At 42.7% G+C, this 18,103-nt stretch overlaps 1 protein-coding gene across 7 annotated transcripts in view; it reads left to right on the forward strand.

The window, feature by feature from the left end:
* LOC137370043 (polyamine-modulated factor 1-binding protein 1-like) overlaps window positions 1-18,103 on the forward strand; it is a 719,669-nt gene that overhangs the window by 406,259 nt on the left and 295,307 nt on the right. For all 7 annotated transcript variants that reach the window (XR_010975068.1, XM_068032077.1, XM_068032078.1 and 4 more), the window contains 2 exons: window positions 5,230-5,352; window positions 9,756-10,040. Coding sequence is in view for 6 of the 7 variants with exons in the window: in XM_068032077.1 (XP_067888178.1) it covers window positions 5,230-5,352; window positions 9,756-10,040 (408 nt within the window). In the remaining variant the exon portion in view is untranslated. The remainder of the gene's footprint in view (window positions 1-5,229; window positions 5,353-9,755; window positions 10,041-18,103) is intronic.

Raw genomic sequence — 18,103 nt, forward strand, 5'->3', positions numbered from 1 at the left:
GGACTTCAGGAGGAGGCCGAAATGGATCATCAACTCGGCACTTCTGGCTGAAGATTGTTGCAAATGCTTCTGCCTTATCTTTCACACTGATTTCTTGGGCTCCCCCATCATTGAGAATGGGGATATTTGTGGAGCCACCTCCTCCAGTTAGTTGTTTAATTGTCCACCACCATTCATGGCTGGATGTGGCAGGACTGCAGAGTTTAGATCTGATCCATTGGTTATGGGATCGCTTAGCTCTGTCTATCGCATGCTGCTTATGCAGTTTGGCATGCAAGTAGTCCTCTGTTGTAGCTTCACCAGGTTGACACCTGGTGCTGCTCCTGGCATGCCCTCCAGCACTCTTCATTGAACCAGGGTTGGTCTCCTGGCTTGATGATAATGGTAGAGTGGGGGAACATGCCGGGCCATGAGGTCACAGATTGTGGTTGAATACAATTCTGCTGCTGCTGATAGCCCACAGCGCCTCATGGATGCCCAGTTTTGCATTGCTAGATCTGTTCCAAATCTATGCCATTTAGCACGGTGATGGTGCCACACAACACGATGGACGGTATCCTCAATGTGAAGGCGGGACTTCGTCTCCACAAGGACTGTGCAGTGGTCACTCCTACCAATACTGTCATGGACAGATACATCTGTGGCAGGCATTTTGGTGAGGACGAGGTCAAGTATGTTTTTCCCTCTTGTTGGTTCCCTCACCACCTGCCACAGACCCAGTCTAGCAGCTATGTTCTTTAGGATTCGGCCAGCTCAGTCAGTAGTGGAGCCACTCTTCGTGATGGACATTGAAGTCCCCCACCCAGAGGACATTCTGCACCCTTGCCACCCCCAGTGCTTCCTCCAAGTCATGTTCAACATGGAGGAGTACTGATTCATCAGCTGAGGGAGGGCGGTAGGTGGTAATCAGCAGGAAATTTCCTTGCCCATATTTTACCTGATGCCATGAGACTTCATGGGGTCCGGAGTCAATATTGAGGAATCCCAGGGCAACTCTCTCCCTACTGTATACCACTGTGCCGCCACCTCTGCTGGATCTGTCCTGCCGGTGGGACAGGACGTACCCGGGGATAGTGATGGCCATGTCTGGGACATTGTCTGTAAGGTATGATTCCATGAGTATGACTATGTCAGGCTGTTGCTTGACTAGTTTTTGGGACAGCTCTCCCAACTTTGGCACAAGCCCCCAGATGTTAGTAAGGAGGACTTTGCAGGGTCGACAGGACTGGGTTTGCCATGGTCTATGCCGGTTGGTCCGTCCGTTTTCATTCTTTTTTTACTGACTTCGTAGCGGTTAGATACAACTGAGTGGCTTGCTAGGCCATTTCGGAGGGCATGTAAGAGTCAACCACATTGCTGTGGGTCTGGAGTCACATGTAGGCCAGACCAGGTAAGGACAGCAGATTTCCTTCCCTAAAGGACATTACTGAACCAGATGGGTTTTTACAACAATCGACAATAGTTTCATGGCCATCATTAGACTAGCTTTTTTTTTTTCACACTCTTCCTCCTTACCTACATCATCATCATCGGCGCCCTCTTTTGTGAAGACAGCCGCTAAGTATTTATTCAGAACCTTACCCACATTCTCCTCCTCCACACGCAGGTACCTTTTTGGTCCCTCATTGGCCCTATCTTTCCTTAGTTATCTTCTTGATCTTTCTGTACCTTTAAAACATGTTAGATTTTCCTTGGTTTTACTTGCCAGTATTTTTTCATGCCCTCTCTTTGCTTTCATAATTTCCCTTTTAATATCAACCCTGCACTTTCTTATAGGCTTTTTGCAGTATTAAGCTCTCGGTGTCTGACATCAGCTTCCATTTTTTGCCTTATCTTACCCTCTGTGCACCTCGTCATCCAGGGGGCTCTAGATTTGGCTGTCCTATCCTTTTGCTTTGTGAACCCCTTGAATCTGCTCCTTGAATGCCTCCCATTGCTCTGACACCAATTTACTTTCAAGTAGCTGTTTCCAGCCTACTTTTGCTAAATCGCTTCTCAATCCACTAAATTGGCCTACCCCCAATTTAGAATCTTTGCTCTGATTTTATCTTTGTTCGTTTCCATAACTATGCTAAATCTAACTGAATCATGATCACTACAACAGAAGTGCTCTCTCACTGATACTCCTTCCACCTGCCCAACTTCATTCCCTAAAGCTCAATCCAAAATTGCACCCACCCCTCTCCATGCGCCTGCCACCTTTGCTACATACTGGCTAAAACAGTTCTTCTGAATGCAATTTAGGAATACTGTTCCCTCTGTACCATTACACTGACTGTATCCCAGTTAATATTCGGGTAATTGAAATCCCCCACTATTACTGCCTTACTGTTTATGTATTTGTGGGAAATTTACCTACAAATTTGCACTTCAATCTCCCTTGGACTCTTTGGACGTCTATTATATGTAGTATAAAGGTCGGAAATGGTTCATGTTTGAGACAGTAAGAGTAACGACTCCCTTTATAGGGATGATGACATAGTTGTCACATGGGTATTCGGCTTGGAAGAAGCTTGAAGCATCATGAGAGGTGTTAGCTGGACAGGCTTAATGAGAGTGTAAATAGTTATGTATTTAAAACAAATGAGTTACTATTTACCATACCAAGGCTCTGAGACATCTGTAAACAATGCTTGAACTACGCTAACAATACACAACATAGTACACTCCCAACAGTGCGGTTACCCCTTTTTTGTTCCTTAGTTCAACCCATATAGCCTCATTTGATCATCCCACTAACATATCATTCCTTTTCACAGCTGTAGTTGTTTCTTTAATCAATATTGCCACCCCACCTCCTTTTTAATCCCCCTCTCTATCTCGTCTGAAAACCTTGTAATTCGGAATGTTAGGCTGCCATTCCTGCCCCTCTCTAAGCCATGTTTCAGTAATAGCTAAAGAAAATCATACTTTCACTGTCAACCTGTGCCCTCAGCTCATCTGCCTTATTCATTATACTCTTTGCATTTAGATATATACCATCAAGCACAACTGGACTCCTTTTTTGTCGATTTTCTAACCTTGGTTTACTCTGCCTTTCAAACTCTCTTGCTAATTTTCTACCTTTCATTTCCAGCTCTGCTTTTCTCCTTTCCATGTCTGTGCTCCACTTCCCATTCCCCTGCCTAGGTAGTTTAAACCCTCTCCAATAGCACTAGCAAATCTACCCATGAAGATATTCGGCCCGGCCCTGTTGAGGTGCAAAATGTCCGGCCTGTACAGATCCCATCTTCCTCAGAACTGGTCCCAATTCCCCAATAATCTAAAACTCTCCCTCCTACACCATCTCTCCAGCCACACATTTATCTGCTCTATCCTCCCATTTCTGTACTCACTAGTGTGTGGCAATGGGAGTAATTCTGAGATTACTACCTTTGAGGTTCTGCTTCTTAATCTCTTTCCTAACTCTTTAAAATCTGCCTGCAGGACCTCAACCCTTTTTCTACCTGTCATTGTTACCGATATGGACCATGGACTCTGGCTGTTCACCCTCCTCCTCCAGAATGTTCTGCAGCTGCTCGGTAATATACTTGACCCTGGAACCAGGGCGGCAACAATGTCTGTCTGATCTACTAACTATGGAATCCCCTGTAACTATCACTGTCTTGACCTTTCTCCTTCCTCCCTGTACAGCTGTGGTGTACAGCTGTAGCACCCATGGTGCTATGTGGCTGCACTCCCCAGAGAAACCCACTCCACCATCAGTCTTCAGAACCAAATACTGGTTAGAGTGTAAGGGGTCTCCTAAACAACCTGCCTGCTCTCTTTTGTCTGTCTGGCTGTCAGCCAGTCCCCCTCTGTCTGCACTCATTTAAACCGCAGGACCTCCTGAAAAGTGCTATCCATGAAACATTTCCTTGCCGATGGATTGCAGTGATGTCAGTTGTTGCTCAGGCTCCAAAACCTTGAGCTCAAGCTCCTCCAGCTGATGACATTCCCTGTACCTGTGGTTGTCTGGGACACGGGAAGCATCTTGGAGTTCCCACATGGCACAAGATGCACATTCCACAGGTCTGAGGTGACCTCTAATCACGAGTAACTTTAAAAGGGATTTGGATGTCGGTGATACAGTGACACAGTAGGGTATCATTCTATGCTTTAATGTGCTTCTTCCAAAGTTAATGAATTTGGGCTGTGAGTCATTGAATGACACAGCACAGAGCAGGCCATTCTGCCACTGTGCCTGTGCCAGCTTTTTGGCCGAGCTAGCCAATTAATCCCTTCACTGCCCTTTCCCCTTAGCCCAGCAAATTTTCCTTCTCAAGTATTTATCCAACTCCCTTTTGAAAGTTATTACTGAACCTGCTTCCAACACCCTTTCATTCCAGATCAACATAACTAACTTCATAAATCAAATTCTCATCATATTGCCTGTGGTTCTTTTACAAATTACCTTAAATCTGTGTCGTCTTATTACTGACAGTTATGGCACTGGATACAGACTTATTTAATGGAATGGGTTATTGGAAATAAAATCAGTGATCATTTTATGGTAATCCACTAGGACATTTTCTCCATGCTTTGTTGCAAATTTATTAAATAAAAATAGTAGCCATTTCCAATTGTATCCCTGTAATGAAATAAACTAAAAAATGACTCTTGCATAATATATTAGTTAAGTAAAAGGAGTGGACCTTGAACCTATGGGGATTGAATTAAAAATTATTAACGAAATGAAGGGAACAAACATAACATGGCTTTGCTAAATTGCATTGAGGAAATAATATGAACAGGAATTATTCAATTAAATATGCAGCAGTCATGAGTAGGTACAACTACTTTCAAATTAATTTATGTAGACCATAGGTGTGATAGTAGTGGGAGGGGATATTTAAGGATGTTGGAGTGGCATATTGAAAATGTGGAAGTCTTGGAATGTGAGGATATGGGAATATGAAGGGGAAATTGCAATGTGCAAAGTCTGGGAGGAGGATCTTGGGGATAATAATAGGGGAACAGCATTGCAGTTTGGCCGTTAAAGAAAGCACTATACCACACTTGGAGCTGCGAACCAGTTATAATTTCTTTGAAGTATCTCTTAGTATCTTAGGACTGAAGGAAAAGTTGAATCCTTGTAAGTGTAAACATGGTAATGAAGTGTAATAGGAAGTAAGTGTGATACTTACAGGTAGTCTGATCTATGCACAAACCTACCTTGGATCTTTTCCCCCCAAATTTTCTTTGTGATAAGTGATATTGAATTCTACCTTTTAATGTATGATTATTTAGATTGCAGAACAAGAAAAGGCAATACTACAACTCCAATCAGACTTGACACAGTATCAAATAAACCATGGTCATTCCAATGAAGAGTATGATGCACAGACTGCACACACTGGATATTTACAGAAGGTTAGTTTTGCACTAAATATCTGGATAATAAATGGGAGCTCTTTAAACATAGTAAACAGCTTGATTATTTTTATTTACTCTTTTCCTCTCTCAATGTGTTTTTGAATTGCTAGCAATTTCTTGTAACTTATTATCCAAATGTCATGGATAAGGTGATATGGGACATTTATATGGCTTCTAGCCAAAATGTATTAAATGACAGGTATATGTCTAAATTTGCTACTTTTATAAGTTACCTTCCCTGCTTTTGTATGATATATAATAATTTGAAGAAGAATGGTTGTTACATTTAAGGTGATTAATTAGTTGATGTTATCTGTCCTACAGGAAGTTGCTACTTCCATATAATATATAGCTAACTCTCAGACAAGTATAAAACATAGCTGGAATTTTCCCAGCCCATTGGCAATGGGCTGAGAGGCGGGAGGGCCGGCATAATGGTGGAGGAAAGCAGGGGAAGAGGAGCTGACATCTGGCCAGCAGTGGGAAGGTTAGCAGCTCAGCCACCCACCAGGTGACCAATTGTGCTACTTCAATGGCCAATGAAGGATCACTTTCCCCTCTGCAGGCATTTTGCCCGCGTCAGGAGGGCCCACCGCTGCGTGGAGAGACCATCCAGTGAAACCGGGCAGTCTCCCAGCGGGCTCTGGGTGGGAGCCCCCTTTAGGGGCACTCCATGGCCAATGGAGGGTCCCCCTCATGGCAACAGCATGCCGGTACAACACCCCAGCTTTCCCCAACCTACCTGAACTCTCTTCATGGGTACCCTGCCATTAAGGCGCCCTCTCCCTGGGGCTAGCTCCCACAAGCAGTAGCCAGGGCTGAGGCTACTGAGCTGCTGACCCTCTGATTGCACCAGCCATCCTAAATTGCCCCAGGTTTTACCACCTGCCGAGGTGGGGTGGCATTCCGCTTTCGGTCCCGGCAACGGGACTTGTTGATATTTGGCAAAATTCAGCCCATGTTTCAATTTGAAACTACTACTTTTTTTCTCTACCTGTTTGATATATCTCTTTTATGAACATGATTGTTGGCATATTGTCCTTCATCTCTGACATCTAAATCTGAGTCCAGCGCAGTGTTGTGATGAAAGTATTTTTTCTTTGTCTCTGTGAGGGTCCTAAATGAAATGAGTTTGAATAGTTTCAACCTGGTCCTAGGTGGGTATGGACCCATAGCACAAAAATGCGAACATACATAACATATGAATTAGAAGCAGAAGGAGGTCATTCGGCCACCCAAATCTGCTCCACCATTTGATAAGATCATGGCTGATCTGAATGTGGCCTTAACTCCACTTTCCTGTTCACCACCCACCCCCCCCATAACACTTGACTCCCTTGTCTATCAAAAATTTATCTAACTCAGCCTTGAATATATTCAATGACCCAACTTCTACTGCTCTCTGAAGAAGAGAATTCCACAGACTAACGACCATCAGAGAGACAAAGTTCTCCTCATCTCCGTCTTAAATGGGAGACCCCTTATTTTTAAACTGTGTCCCCTAGTTCTAGTCTCACCCATAAGTGGAAACATCCTTCCAGCATCCATCCTGTCGAGCCCCCTCAGGATCGTATGCTTCAATAAGATCACCTCTTATTCTTCTAAACTGCAATGGGAATAGGCCCAACTTGTCCAACCTTTCCTCATAAGATAACCCCTTCATCCCAGGAATCAGTCAAGTGAACCTTCCCTGAACGACTTCTAATGCAATTTTATCCTTTCTTAAGTAAGGAGACCAAAACAGTACACAGTACTCCAGATGTGGTCTCACTAAGGCCCTGCACAGCTGTAGCAACAGTTAACTACTTTTCTATTCTATTCCTCTTGCAATAAACAAGATTCCATTTGCCTTCCTAATCACTTATTGCACCTGCATACTCATTTTTTGTGATTCATGTACCAGAATATCCTGATCCCTCTGCAGCGCAGAGTTCTGTAGTCTTTCTCCAATTAAATAATAATCTGCTTTTCTATTCTTCCTGCCAAAGTGGACAACTTCACAGTTTTCCATATTATACCCCATCTGCCAAATTTTTGCCCACCCACTTAACCTATCTAAATCCCTTTGTAGACTCTTTATGTCCTCTTGACAACTTACCTTCCTACCTATCTTTGTGTCCCCTGCAAATTTAGCTACCATACATTTGGTCCCATCATCCAAGTCATCGATGTAGATTGTGAATAGTTGAGGCCCCAGCACTGATCCCTGTGGCACTCCACTAGTCACATCCTGTCAACCCGAAACTGACCCATTAGGGTAATTGAAATTCTATCATGTTATGATCACTGTTGCCTAGAGGCTCCTTTTACTATGAGGCCATTAATTAATCTTATCTCATTGCACAGTACCAGGTCTAGAATGGCCTGCCCCCGGTTGGCACTGGACCATAATGTTCTAAGAAATTGTCCCAAATACACTCTATCAACTCATCTTCCAGGCTATCTTTGCCAATCTGATTCGTCCAGTCTGTATGTAGATTAAAATGTTTTAATGTTGGCCTATATTATGATATCTGGACGGTCCTTGCCTTCTTCTAGGACAACCTACCTTTGTTATCCTCCACCCCATCACAGAAAAGTGCTAGCATTCCGTGAGAAGCCAGCAGCTGTGAATTGTTTGATGCTCAAATTTCTGGCTCCTGGCCACTCCCAATATGCTATGTCCTAGGAGCAGCAGAAAAATGTTCAAATAAGCTGGCCTCATATTAAAGTGATATCAGCTTAAGCTGAGGTGACTCCTGGCAAAGACCATTGTCACTCCTAAAGTCTGACCTATGAAATATCATTGATTCATTGCGAAAACCCATTAAAATACTTAAGGGGGTGAAATTCACATTGGGCAGTAGCAACAAAATGGGCGATCGCAAATTGGCAGCCCATTTTACATTTTGCCTCATTTCCTTTTTCATTGACTCCAATCTTGAAAATAACGCAGAATGTAAAACCGGCTGCCAATTCACTGTTGCCAGTTTTCACTATCACCCAGGACAAATTCCAACCTCGAATTTAAAAATGTTTTAAAGAGCACCTGTGACAATTTTTTAATTAAATAAGTCTTGTGTTTATGGATCAGACATTGACTATATAGAGTCATAGAGCTATACAGCACAGAAACAGGCCCTTTGGCCCATCGTGTCTGTGCCGGCCATCAAGCACCTATCTATTCGAATCCCATTTTCCAGCACTTGGCCCATAGCCTTGTATGCTATGGCATTTCAAGTGCTCATCTAAATACTTCTTAAATGTTGTGAGGATTCCTGCCTCTACCATCCCTTCAGGCAGTGTGTTCCAGATTCCAACCACCCTCTGGGTGAAAATTTTTTTCCTCAAATCCCCTCTAAACCTCCTGTCACTTACCTTCAATCTTCAAAGGAAAGGAAATGCCCCCTGGTTATTGACCCCTCTGCTAAGGGAAAAAGTCTCTTCCTATCTAACCTATCAATGCCCCTCATAATTTTGTATACCTCAATCATATCCCCCCTCAGCCTTCTCTGCTCTAAGGAAAACAACCCTAGCCTTTTCAGTTTCTCTTCATAGCTGAAATGCTCCAGCCCAGGCAACATCCTGGTGAATCTCCTCTGCACCTTCTCCAGTGTAATCACATCCTTCCTATAGTGTGGTGCCCAGAACTGTACACATTACTCCAGCATTTTATACAGCTTCATCATAACCTCCCTGCTCTTATATTCTATGCCTCGGCTAATAAAGGCAAGTATCCCATATGCCATTCCAACCACCTTATCTACCTGTGCTGCTGCCTTCAGTGATCTATGGACAAGCACACCAAAGTCCCTCTGACCCTCTGTTCTTCCTAGGGTCCTACCATCCATTGTATATTCCCTTGCCTTGTTAGTGCTCCCAAAATGCATCACCTCACACTTTCCAGGATTAAATTCCATTTACCACTGCTCCGCCCATCTTACCAGCCCATCTATATCGTCCTGTAATCTAAGGCTTTCCTCCTCACTATTTATGACACCACCAATTTTCATGTCATCTGCAAACTTACTGATTGTACCTCCTATATTCGGGTCTAAATCATTAATGTACACTACAAACAGCAAGGGTCCCATTACTGATCCCTGTGGTACACCACTGGTTACAGGCTTCCACTCACAAAAACAACCCAGCCAACTTATATGAATAATTTTATCATAGTGGTTATGAGCAGGCTTGTATCTGTAACTGGTTGTTACACAATCATCCTATTAATTAAACATTTGAAATGTTTGCTAAGAAATGTGAAAAAGTATTTGATGCCCATAGCCCATAATTAACTAGCATGTACTAATTCTCATATCTTGCAGGACTTTACTCAGAAAGTAAATAAATTGGATAGATCATGATTGGATGATGGCCAGTATTCCATGTGCTTTCATGTTTACTTTTGTGGTTACCAGGAACTTGAAATGGTGCAAAACGTTTGCAATGAAAAAATCCGTAAAGTTGGAGAATGTGAGCAAACCATACTTGGTCTCAGAGCAGAAATAGCAATATCTTCTGATCAACAAAAGAACAATGTACTTGAAGTAGAAAAACTTGAAAAAACTTTGCAAACTCTTCAATTGAATGTAGCATCCTCCGAACATAAGCACAAACTAGAGCTTGTACAACTGCAGCAGCAGATTACTCAACTTGAAAGTGACCTTACAGGTTCCCAGAAAGCTTGTACCCAAAAGGATCAGGTTAGTTGCATGTTTGATCATGAAAATTGTTCAGATGCTTGGCACAAATTACCTTGTGGAATCTACCGATCATCATCTTAACTTCAGTGTAGGATCAGCACATGGTTTATCTGGGCCTAGTGCTGATCTACTGAAGTTACAGTGCCTAATAAGGAGAACCTCTGAAGAAATTCTCAGTTGCTGTGACTTATCTAAGACTCACACAAAGATAGTAAAACAATATAATTTGATAAACTATATTAATTTGCTGCCTTTAAAAGTTATGATTAACTAGATTGATCTATGAATGAATAATCAAGTCAAGTTAGTCACAGTATATCAGATCAAATTGTACTGGCATTTAGTTTTTCCAGAGGTTTTTCAGGACATTTATTAGTTACTCAAATTGTGACCCCTAACCATATTTCTTATTTTTAAATATTATTTAAAGCTGTTACTTTGACAAATATCACATTGAAATTGTGATCTATTTGTAATTGAGGTAAAAATCCAGCTCAGCAATTAATGTATGACCTACTCTGGAAAATATTGGAACCTACTTTTTGATTTAGTCTTGTTGGGAATTCAGTTGCATTTATCAATATTTAAGATTATTTATGGTGTTTAATTATCATTGATGTTTATTTTCCAGTTTGTATCTTGCTTTCTTCTTGGCAGTGATTAATGCTCTGCTACAGTCCCATGTGTAATATTACTTGTTCCTTTGGTATGTGAACTATAGGTAAGATTCACAGGACTCCAACTAACATGCAAAAAATGCATGTTTTTAAAAAAATTATACTTTAACTAGAACATATTTACATATACACAGCTACTACACAAGCACACCAACACATGTCTCACTCTGTCAGGTTACACCCACTAATCCCTGGTCATGTGTGACATGACATCACTTCCTCTGGTGATCTTCATTGACAACATCTTCAGGCTGTTCTCTTAAGGTGATCCCACCACATTCCCCTTTTTTTCAAAGATAAAAACATATGTACAATATACAATGATGTTGCAGTTCGGACTAACTATACATAATTAAAACAAAAAGTTATTAATTAAGCAAGTTTAACACTCTCTAAAATGTAGAGGAGGTTTGCTTATCATCCTGATCTTGCTATTGTAAACCTCTTCCCAGGGCTGAGCTCATCTAGACAACTCCTCTGGAGAATCTGTTGACTCAACTCTGGTTAGTTTGTTCTTCCTCTGTGCTCATAGCCTCTGTATGTTCATCTTCAGACCTTGTCTATGAACGTGTCCGCAATGCCACAGGGTTGTTACACGTAGTGTTGTCATATAACTCTCTGGGTTGACTTCGGTTCAATCTGAGAATCGCACCCTTGGGTGTCTGGACCTCATATGATCTGTGTTGGTTGCATATCCTAGCAACCTCTGTAGGATACCAAGTTCCTGATGCATGATTGTGGACTCTGACCTTCTGTTCTACTCACAATCGAGCCAGTTCTGGTCCTGCTTGCCTGTCATATGATGTTTTCATCTTCCCTTGTTTGGAAAACGTAGAAAAATGATGACTGTCGACATCACCAATCATCGGCAATCCCTCTGGCCTCTGGGCACTTGCTGCAACAAACTGAAGCCCGAGGAGAGACTCCCAGTCATAGTGCCTCTTTGTATCAAAACCCCCAGCCTTTGTGTCCACCTTGACGTGGACCCACCTGATAGACGCGACCTGGATATTTTCTACCATCTTCGGTATGCTACTGACTTCATGTTCTGTGACAATCCGTAGACATCGGCATACTGGAAGTCCTGCAACGGCTGGTCCAATTGTGTCTACACTACAAAACATTTGTGGTAGCCATTCGGAGCTCCCATAGCTACACTGCAAGGTTATCATTCCAATGCATTTAATTGGAGAACTATTGTAGGCACTCAGCCTCGCCATGGTGGGCTGTGTTACACATGTTTTGTTTTGGTATTGAAAAAAAAAACTTAGAATTCTTGTGTTTAAAAAACTGAGAAAAGGATTTTTTTTTTGCTTAGTAGACACTGAACTGCAAATAGTTGGAATTCCTGCTATGTTTTGAAAGGAAGTTCATAACAACAGTTGATCTTTATTGGTGCTTGAAAGGAAGTTGAACTTGTACCAGGACAGGAAAGCCAGCAATTTCACGGAAACCACAGGGGTTTGACCTTTCTTCAGAGCATCTTAGAGTGACAGGGGGAGACACTGTGTTTAGACATGTGACTATGTTCAGGAAGGTTCTTTTTTCACCTTGGACTCTTTAAAAAGTGTGTGAATTGTACAAAGGGCAGGCATTTGAAATATTTGCTTTGACCTGCCTGGAGCAAGGGAGAAAGACCCAGAGAAGGGTTACCTCACTCTGTAAAGGGGACTTGCATCTCTTGACAAGGAATTCTGCATTTGAAAGGTGGCAGATTCCTATTGCCACAAGTCTCTGAAGAATTCCTACATCCATAGTGGTTCCTGCTGCCTCCTATGTTTTGGGAGATCCTGAAATCTCAAGAAAGCTTCTACTGCTAGACATCTGTTTTTTTAAAAACCCAAGCAGAACGGTTGCTGCACCCCTGCTGAAGGACCTGTGTGACGCCTGCTGCAGACAAATTGCCTTGAAAGCCTAACCATCACAGACCATTGATCAACCTCGCCTGGAGAGACTCTGAGTGGCATCTGACTATTTGACTCTGGGACACCTCACCATACCGAAAACATCCTACCAGAACCTGATAAACTCAATTATTTTTATTATTCCATCTATTCCTAAGAAGCAGCTGTAAACCAAAAAATCCTTTTTCCTCGGTTAACCTTTTTTTTAATGAATGTGTGTGTGTGCGCATGAGGGTTAAGGGAAGAAGGAGTTTTCATACATATAGATTTATCTCGTTAGTAGTTAAGACCTATTATTTATTTTGTAATAAATAGTTAATGTTGCTGTTGTTCAAAGAAAGGCTGATTCCTGGGATGAAGGGGTGGACTTATCAAGGATGGCTAAACAGGTTAGGCCTTTATTCATTAGAGTTTGGAAGAATGAGGGGTGATCTTATTGAAACATACAAGATTCTAAGGGGGCTTGACAGGGCAGAAGTTGAGAGGATGTTGTCACTAGTGGGGGAATCTCGAACTAGGGGACAGAGTTACAGAATAAGGGGACCCACATTTAAAACTGAGATGCGAAGGACTTTCTTCTCAGAGGATGGTGAATGTCTGAAATTCTCTACCCTAGAGAGCTGTAGCAGCTAGATCACTGAAAGTAATTAAAGAGGAGGTAGATAGATTTTTGAAATATCGGGGAGATCAACCAAGATCTTATTGAATGGCAGAGCAGGCTTGAGGGGCCGAATGACCTACTCCTGCTCCTAGCGTCATAGAGTTATACAGCACAGAAACAGGCCCTTCGGCCAATTGTGTCCGTGCCGGCCATCAAGCACCCAACTATTCGAATCCCATTTTCCAGCACTTGGCCCGTAGCCTTGTATGTTATGACGTTTCAAGTGCTCATCTAAATAATTCTTAAATGTTGAGGGTTCCTGCCTCTACCACCCCTTCAGCCAGTGCATTCCAGATTCCAACCACCCTCAGTGAAATTTTTTTCCTCAAATCCCCTCTAAACCTCCTGCCCCTTACCTTAAATCTATGCCCCCCCGTTACTGGCCCCTACGCTAAGGGAAAAAGTCTCTTCCTATCTAACCTATCAATGCCCCTCATAATTTTGTATAATTTTGTGTCCCCCCTCAGTCTTCTCTGCTCCAAGGAAAACAACCCTCGCCCTTTCAGTCTCTTTTCATAGTTGAAATGCTCCAGTCCAGGCAACATCCTGGTGAATCTCCTCTGCACCCTCTCCAGTGCAATCACATCCTTCCTATAGTGTGGTGCCCAGAACTGTACACAGTACTCCAGCTGTGGCCTAACTAGTGTTTTATACAGCTCCATCATAACCTCCCTGCTCTTATATTCTATGCCTCGGCTAATAAAGGCAAGTATCCCATATGCCATCCTAACCACCTTATCTACCTGTGCTGCTGCCTTCAGTGATCTATGGACAAGCACACCAAGGTCCCTCAGACCCTCTGTACTTCCTAGGGTCCTACCATGCATTCTATATTCCCTTGCCTTGTTAGTCCTCCCAAAATGCATCACCTCACACTTCTCAGGATTAAATTCCATTTGCCACTGCTCCGCCCATCTATATCGACCTGTATTCTAAGGCTTTCCTCCTCACTATTTACGACACCACCAATTTTCATGTCATCTGCAAACTTTCTGATCATACCTCCTATATTCACATCTAAATCATTAATGTACACTACAAACAGCAAGGTTCCCAGCACCAATCCCTGTGGTACACCACTGGTCACAGGCTTCCACTTGCAAAAACAACCCTCAACCATCACCCTCTGCCTCCTGCCACTAAGCCAACCTTGGATCCACTTTGCCAAATTGCCCTGGATCCCATGGCTCTTAACTTCTTAACCAATCTCCCATGTGGGACCTTATCAAAAGCCTTATTGAAGTCCTTGTAGACGACATCAACTGCTTTACCCTCATCTACACATCTAGTCACCGCCTCGAAAAATTCAATCATGTTAGTTAGACACGATCTCCCCCTGACAAAGCCATGCTGATTATTCCTGATTAATCGCTGCTTCTCCAAGTGGAGATTAATCCTGTCCCTCAGAATTTTTTCCAATATTTTCCCAACCGCTGATGTTAGACTCACTGACCTTTAATTACCTGGTTTATCCCCGTTACCTTTCTTGAATAATTGTACCACATTCGCTGTCCTCCAGTCCTCTGGCACTTCTCCTGTGGCCAAAACGGATTTGAAAATTTGTGTCTGCGCTCCTGCTATCTCCTCCCTTGCCTCACATAACAGCCTGGGACACATCTCATCTGGGCCTGGGGATTTATCCACTTTTAACCCCACTAAAACAGCTAATACTTCCTCCCTTTCAATACTAATATGTTCAAGTATATTACAATCCCCCTCCTTGATCTCTACACCTACATCATCCTTCTCCATAGTGAACACAGATGCAAAGTAATCATTTAAAACCTCACCTATGTCCTCCACAAACAGATTGCCACTTTGGTCCTTAATGGGCCCCACTCTTTCCCTGGTTATCCTCTTGCCCTTAATATACTTATAAAACGCCTTGGGATTTTCCTTTATCTTGCCCACCAGTGTTTTTTCATGTCTCCTCTTCACTCTCCTAATTATTTTTTTTAGTACCCCCCCCCCCCACACTTTCTATACTCCTCTCGTGCCTCCACTGTTTTCAGTGCTCCGAATCTGCCATAAGCCTCCTTTTCTTTTTCCGTATCCAATCCTCTATATCCCTTGACATCCAGGGTTCCCTGGACTTGTTGGTTCTACCCTTCACCTTATTGGGTACATGTTGGCCCTGAACCCTCACTATTTCCTGTTTGAATGACTCCCACTGGTCTGATGTAGACTTTCCTACAACTAGCTGTTCCCAGTCCACTCTGGCCAGATTCTGTTTTATCATATTTGTCCTTTTCCATAACTACCTTAAATCTTAGAGTTATGGTCGCTATCCCGGAAATGCTCCCCCACTGATACTTCTACCACTTGTCCAGCTTCATTCTCTAGGATTAGATCCAGTACTGCCCCTTCTCTTGTAGGACTTTCTACGTACTGGCTCAAAAAGCTCTCCTGTATGCATTTTAAGGATTCCACCCTTACACTAAGACTATCCCAGTTGATATTATGTAAGTTGAAATCCCCTACTATTGTTACCCTATTATTTTTATACCTCTGAGATTTGCCTACATATCTGCTCCTCTGTCTCTCTTTGACTGTTTGGAGGTCTGTAGTACACTCCTATTTTTTTGTGTTCCTATGGTTTTGGTGTGCTTTGTTCTGGGGACAAATAAAGTGTTTAATTTGGCTATTCTTTGGCAGGTGAAAAGCTTTCTTGATATGCTGTGACCTGTGGAGTAGTGGGACTGAATTAACAGTGCATTACTCCCACCTTGGTCGTAACAGCTGCACCATAGATTCCCATATCTTTAGGTACATGTCCTTCAGTATATGGATGGGAAGAATATTTGCACTTGCTCCGGTGTGGATTTTTACTCTGACCTTGTGCCTGCCACTCTTCTGTGGACAAAAAATCCCGATTATGGCAAATGCCTCAGATTGTGTGATAGTTAATTTGGATCAACATGCCAATACTATGTCAAATGCTTGCTCACTCCTCGCACGAGTGCATTATTATTCTTCCATGTCCTCCTGACAATCTATCTCTCTGCTGATCTGATGGACCTGTTTGGGCTTTTGTTGTGTGTGCCATCCTGTCTTGCAGACGTTCTCTCTGCATGTGATCAGCCACCATTCCTGTATGCAGTATCTGAACTCTGCCTTCTGCACTGCCTTGCCCAATGTCCTCGCAGTGGTGCTGGTATGCCAGACAACTGCAAATTTGGTGAGTCGGGCCACATTTGCCACAAGGCTTAACAGACTTCTCAGCCTTGGTTACCATACCAGTTGTTGTACCCCATCCCCCCTCAAGTGTTTGTAACTGTTGGTGCCCAGCCATGATGGCTTCAAATTTTCTTCCATCATTCAGTAGTGCATCTTTCTTCTTTTCTAGCAGGTCTTTTTAAAAGGCCTGTAGTGGAGTAGACTTGATTACTAGCCTGAAACCTGTTCCTACAATTCAATCTCTGTGAAGTCATTTTCTTGAGCTTTGTCTCGACACCTTGCAACAAACTGGTCAATTGACGCATCTTGCCTTTGCCGGTAGGTCACAAGTTCAAGCCTATGTATTCGGAAATTGACCTTCACCTTGAGTTGCTTCTCCAGGATTGTTCATAGCTTGCTAAGGTTCTTTTGATCCTCAGATGGCACTCCTGATATGTTGATCTGTTGCAGGCCCTCGTTGCCCAGTGCGATCTTGATTTTCACTGCTTGTTTCTCTGGTTCGCTCACTTCTTGATCTGGGAAACACAGTTCCATCCGCTGTCAAAACAGTTTAAATTCAGACATTATCTCTGACACCTTTCCATCCATTATGGATACTTGAAAGCTAGTTTCTGGATGACCCTTTTTTACAGATACTGGACTTTTTACAGGTTTTCTCTTTCACAGGAACACTTCTTTTACAGGCTCTCTGCTTTACAGGTTTACTGTCTCACGAGGACAGCTTTCTGTTTCCTTTTGTAGACAGGTTCATTTTGCAGGCTTGCCCCTTTTAAGAGTGAGGTGACAGCTGGTTTTATTTACACAGCTTGCCAGTTTTTTTTTTAAACTGAGCTTTTTTTAAAAAAAACTTGGAGAGCAGTTTTTTTTCTCTATCGGGAGCACTGCAGCCTGTAGTACCAGCAGCTGCCACAGCCAGCCTTTTACTTTGTTCTGGACCTCCAGCGGCACTGTTGAGCTGTTTCTGCTCTTTTTGGCATAGGCTCCACCCACAAAGCAAAAAAAGAAAGCTAAAGCAGTTAGGGCTTTAATACTTCTGAAATGTTTCAACCCACTGCCAGATTAGTTGAAATCTCTAATACCCTGACAAATTGCCTACTGTACTCCAAGAGTTTCAACATCTGCTGGGGTCCTGTCTGCCATCCTAGCTTGCTGCACTGTTGTGGGGTCTCCTGACAACTGCTCTCCTACAAGATCTTCTGCCACTCCAGGTAGACAATTAGCTGCTCCTTGTTTTCTCTTGGTGCATTCTTCAGAAATAATTAAATGTGGCCATGATGTAATATTTGTTGGTCTTTAGAAAAATATATCCCACTGCTACCACCGTATAATATTATTTGTTCCTTTGGTACGTGAACTATTGTAAGTTTCACAGGACTCCAAGTAATATCCAAAGAATATGTGGGTTTTTGTTATACTTTAAACTAGAATATATATATATATATATTAGCTGCAATATGAGCACACCAACACATGTCTCACTCTGTTGGGCTACACCCACAATTCCCTGATCATGTGTGATGTGACATCACTTCTGCTGGTGATCTTCAATTACAGCCTCTTAAGGTGCTCCCACCATACCATGGGCAATGGCAGCTTTCTGATACCCTACCCAAAAGTATAAGTTGATGTGTGATCCTAGACAGG

Source organism: Heterodontus francisci, chromosome 5 (genome assembly GCF_036365525.1).
Source record: "Heterodontus francisci isolate sHetFra1 chromosome 5, sHetFra1.hap1, whole genome shotgun sequence".
Classification (NCBI taxonomy): Eukaryota; Metazoa; Chordata; class Chondrichthyes; order Heterodontiformes; family Heterodontidae; genus Heterodontus; species Heterodontus francisci.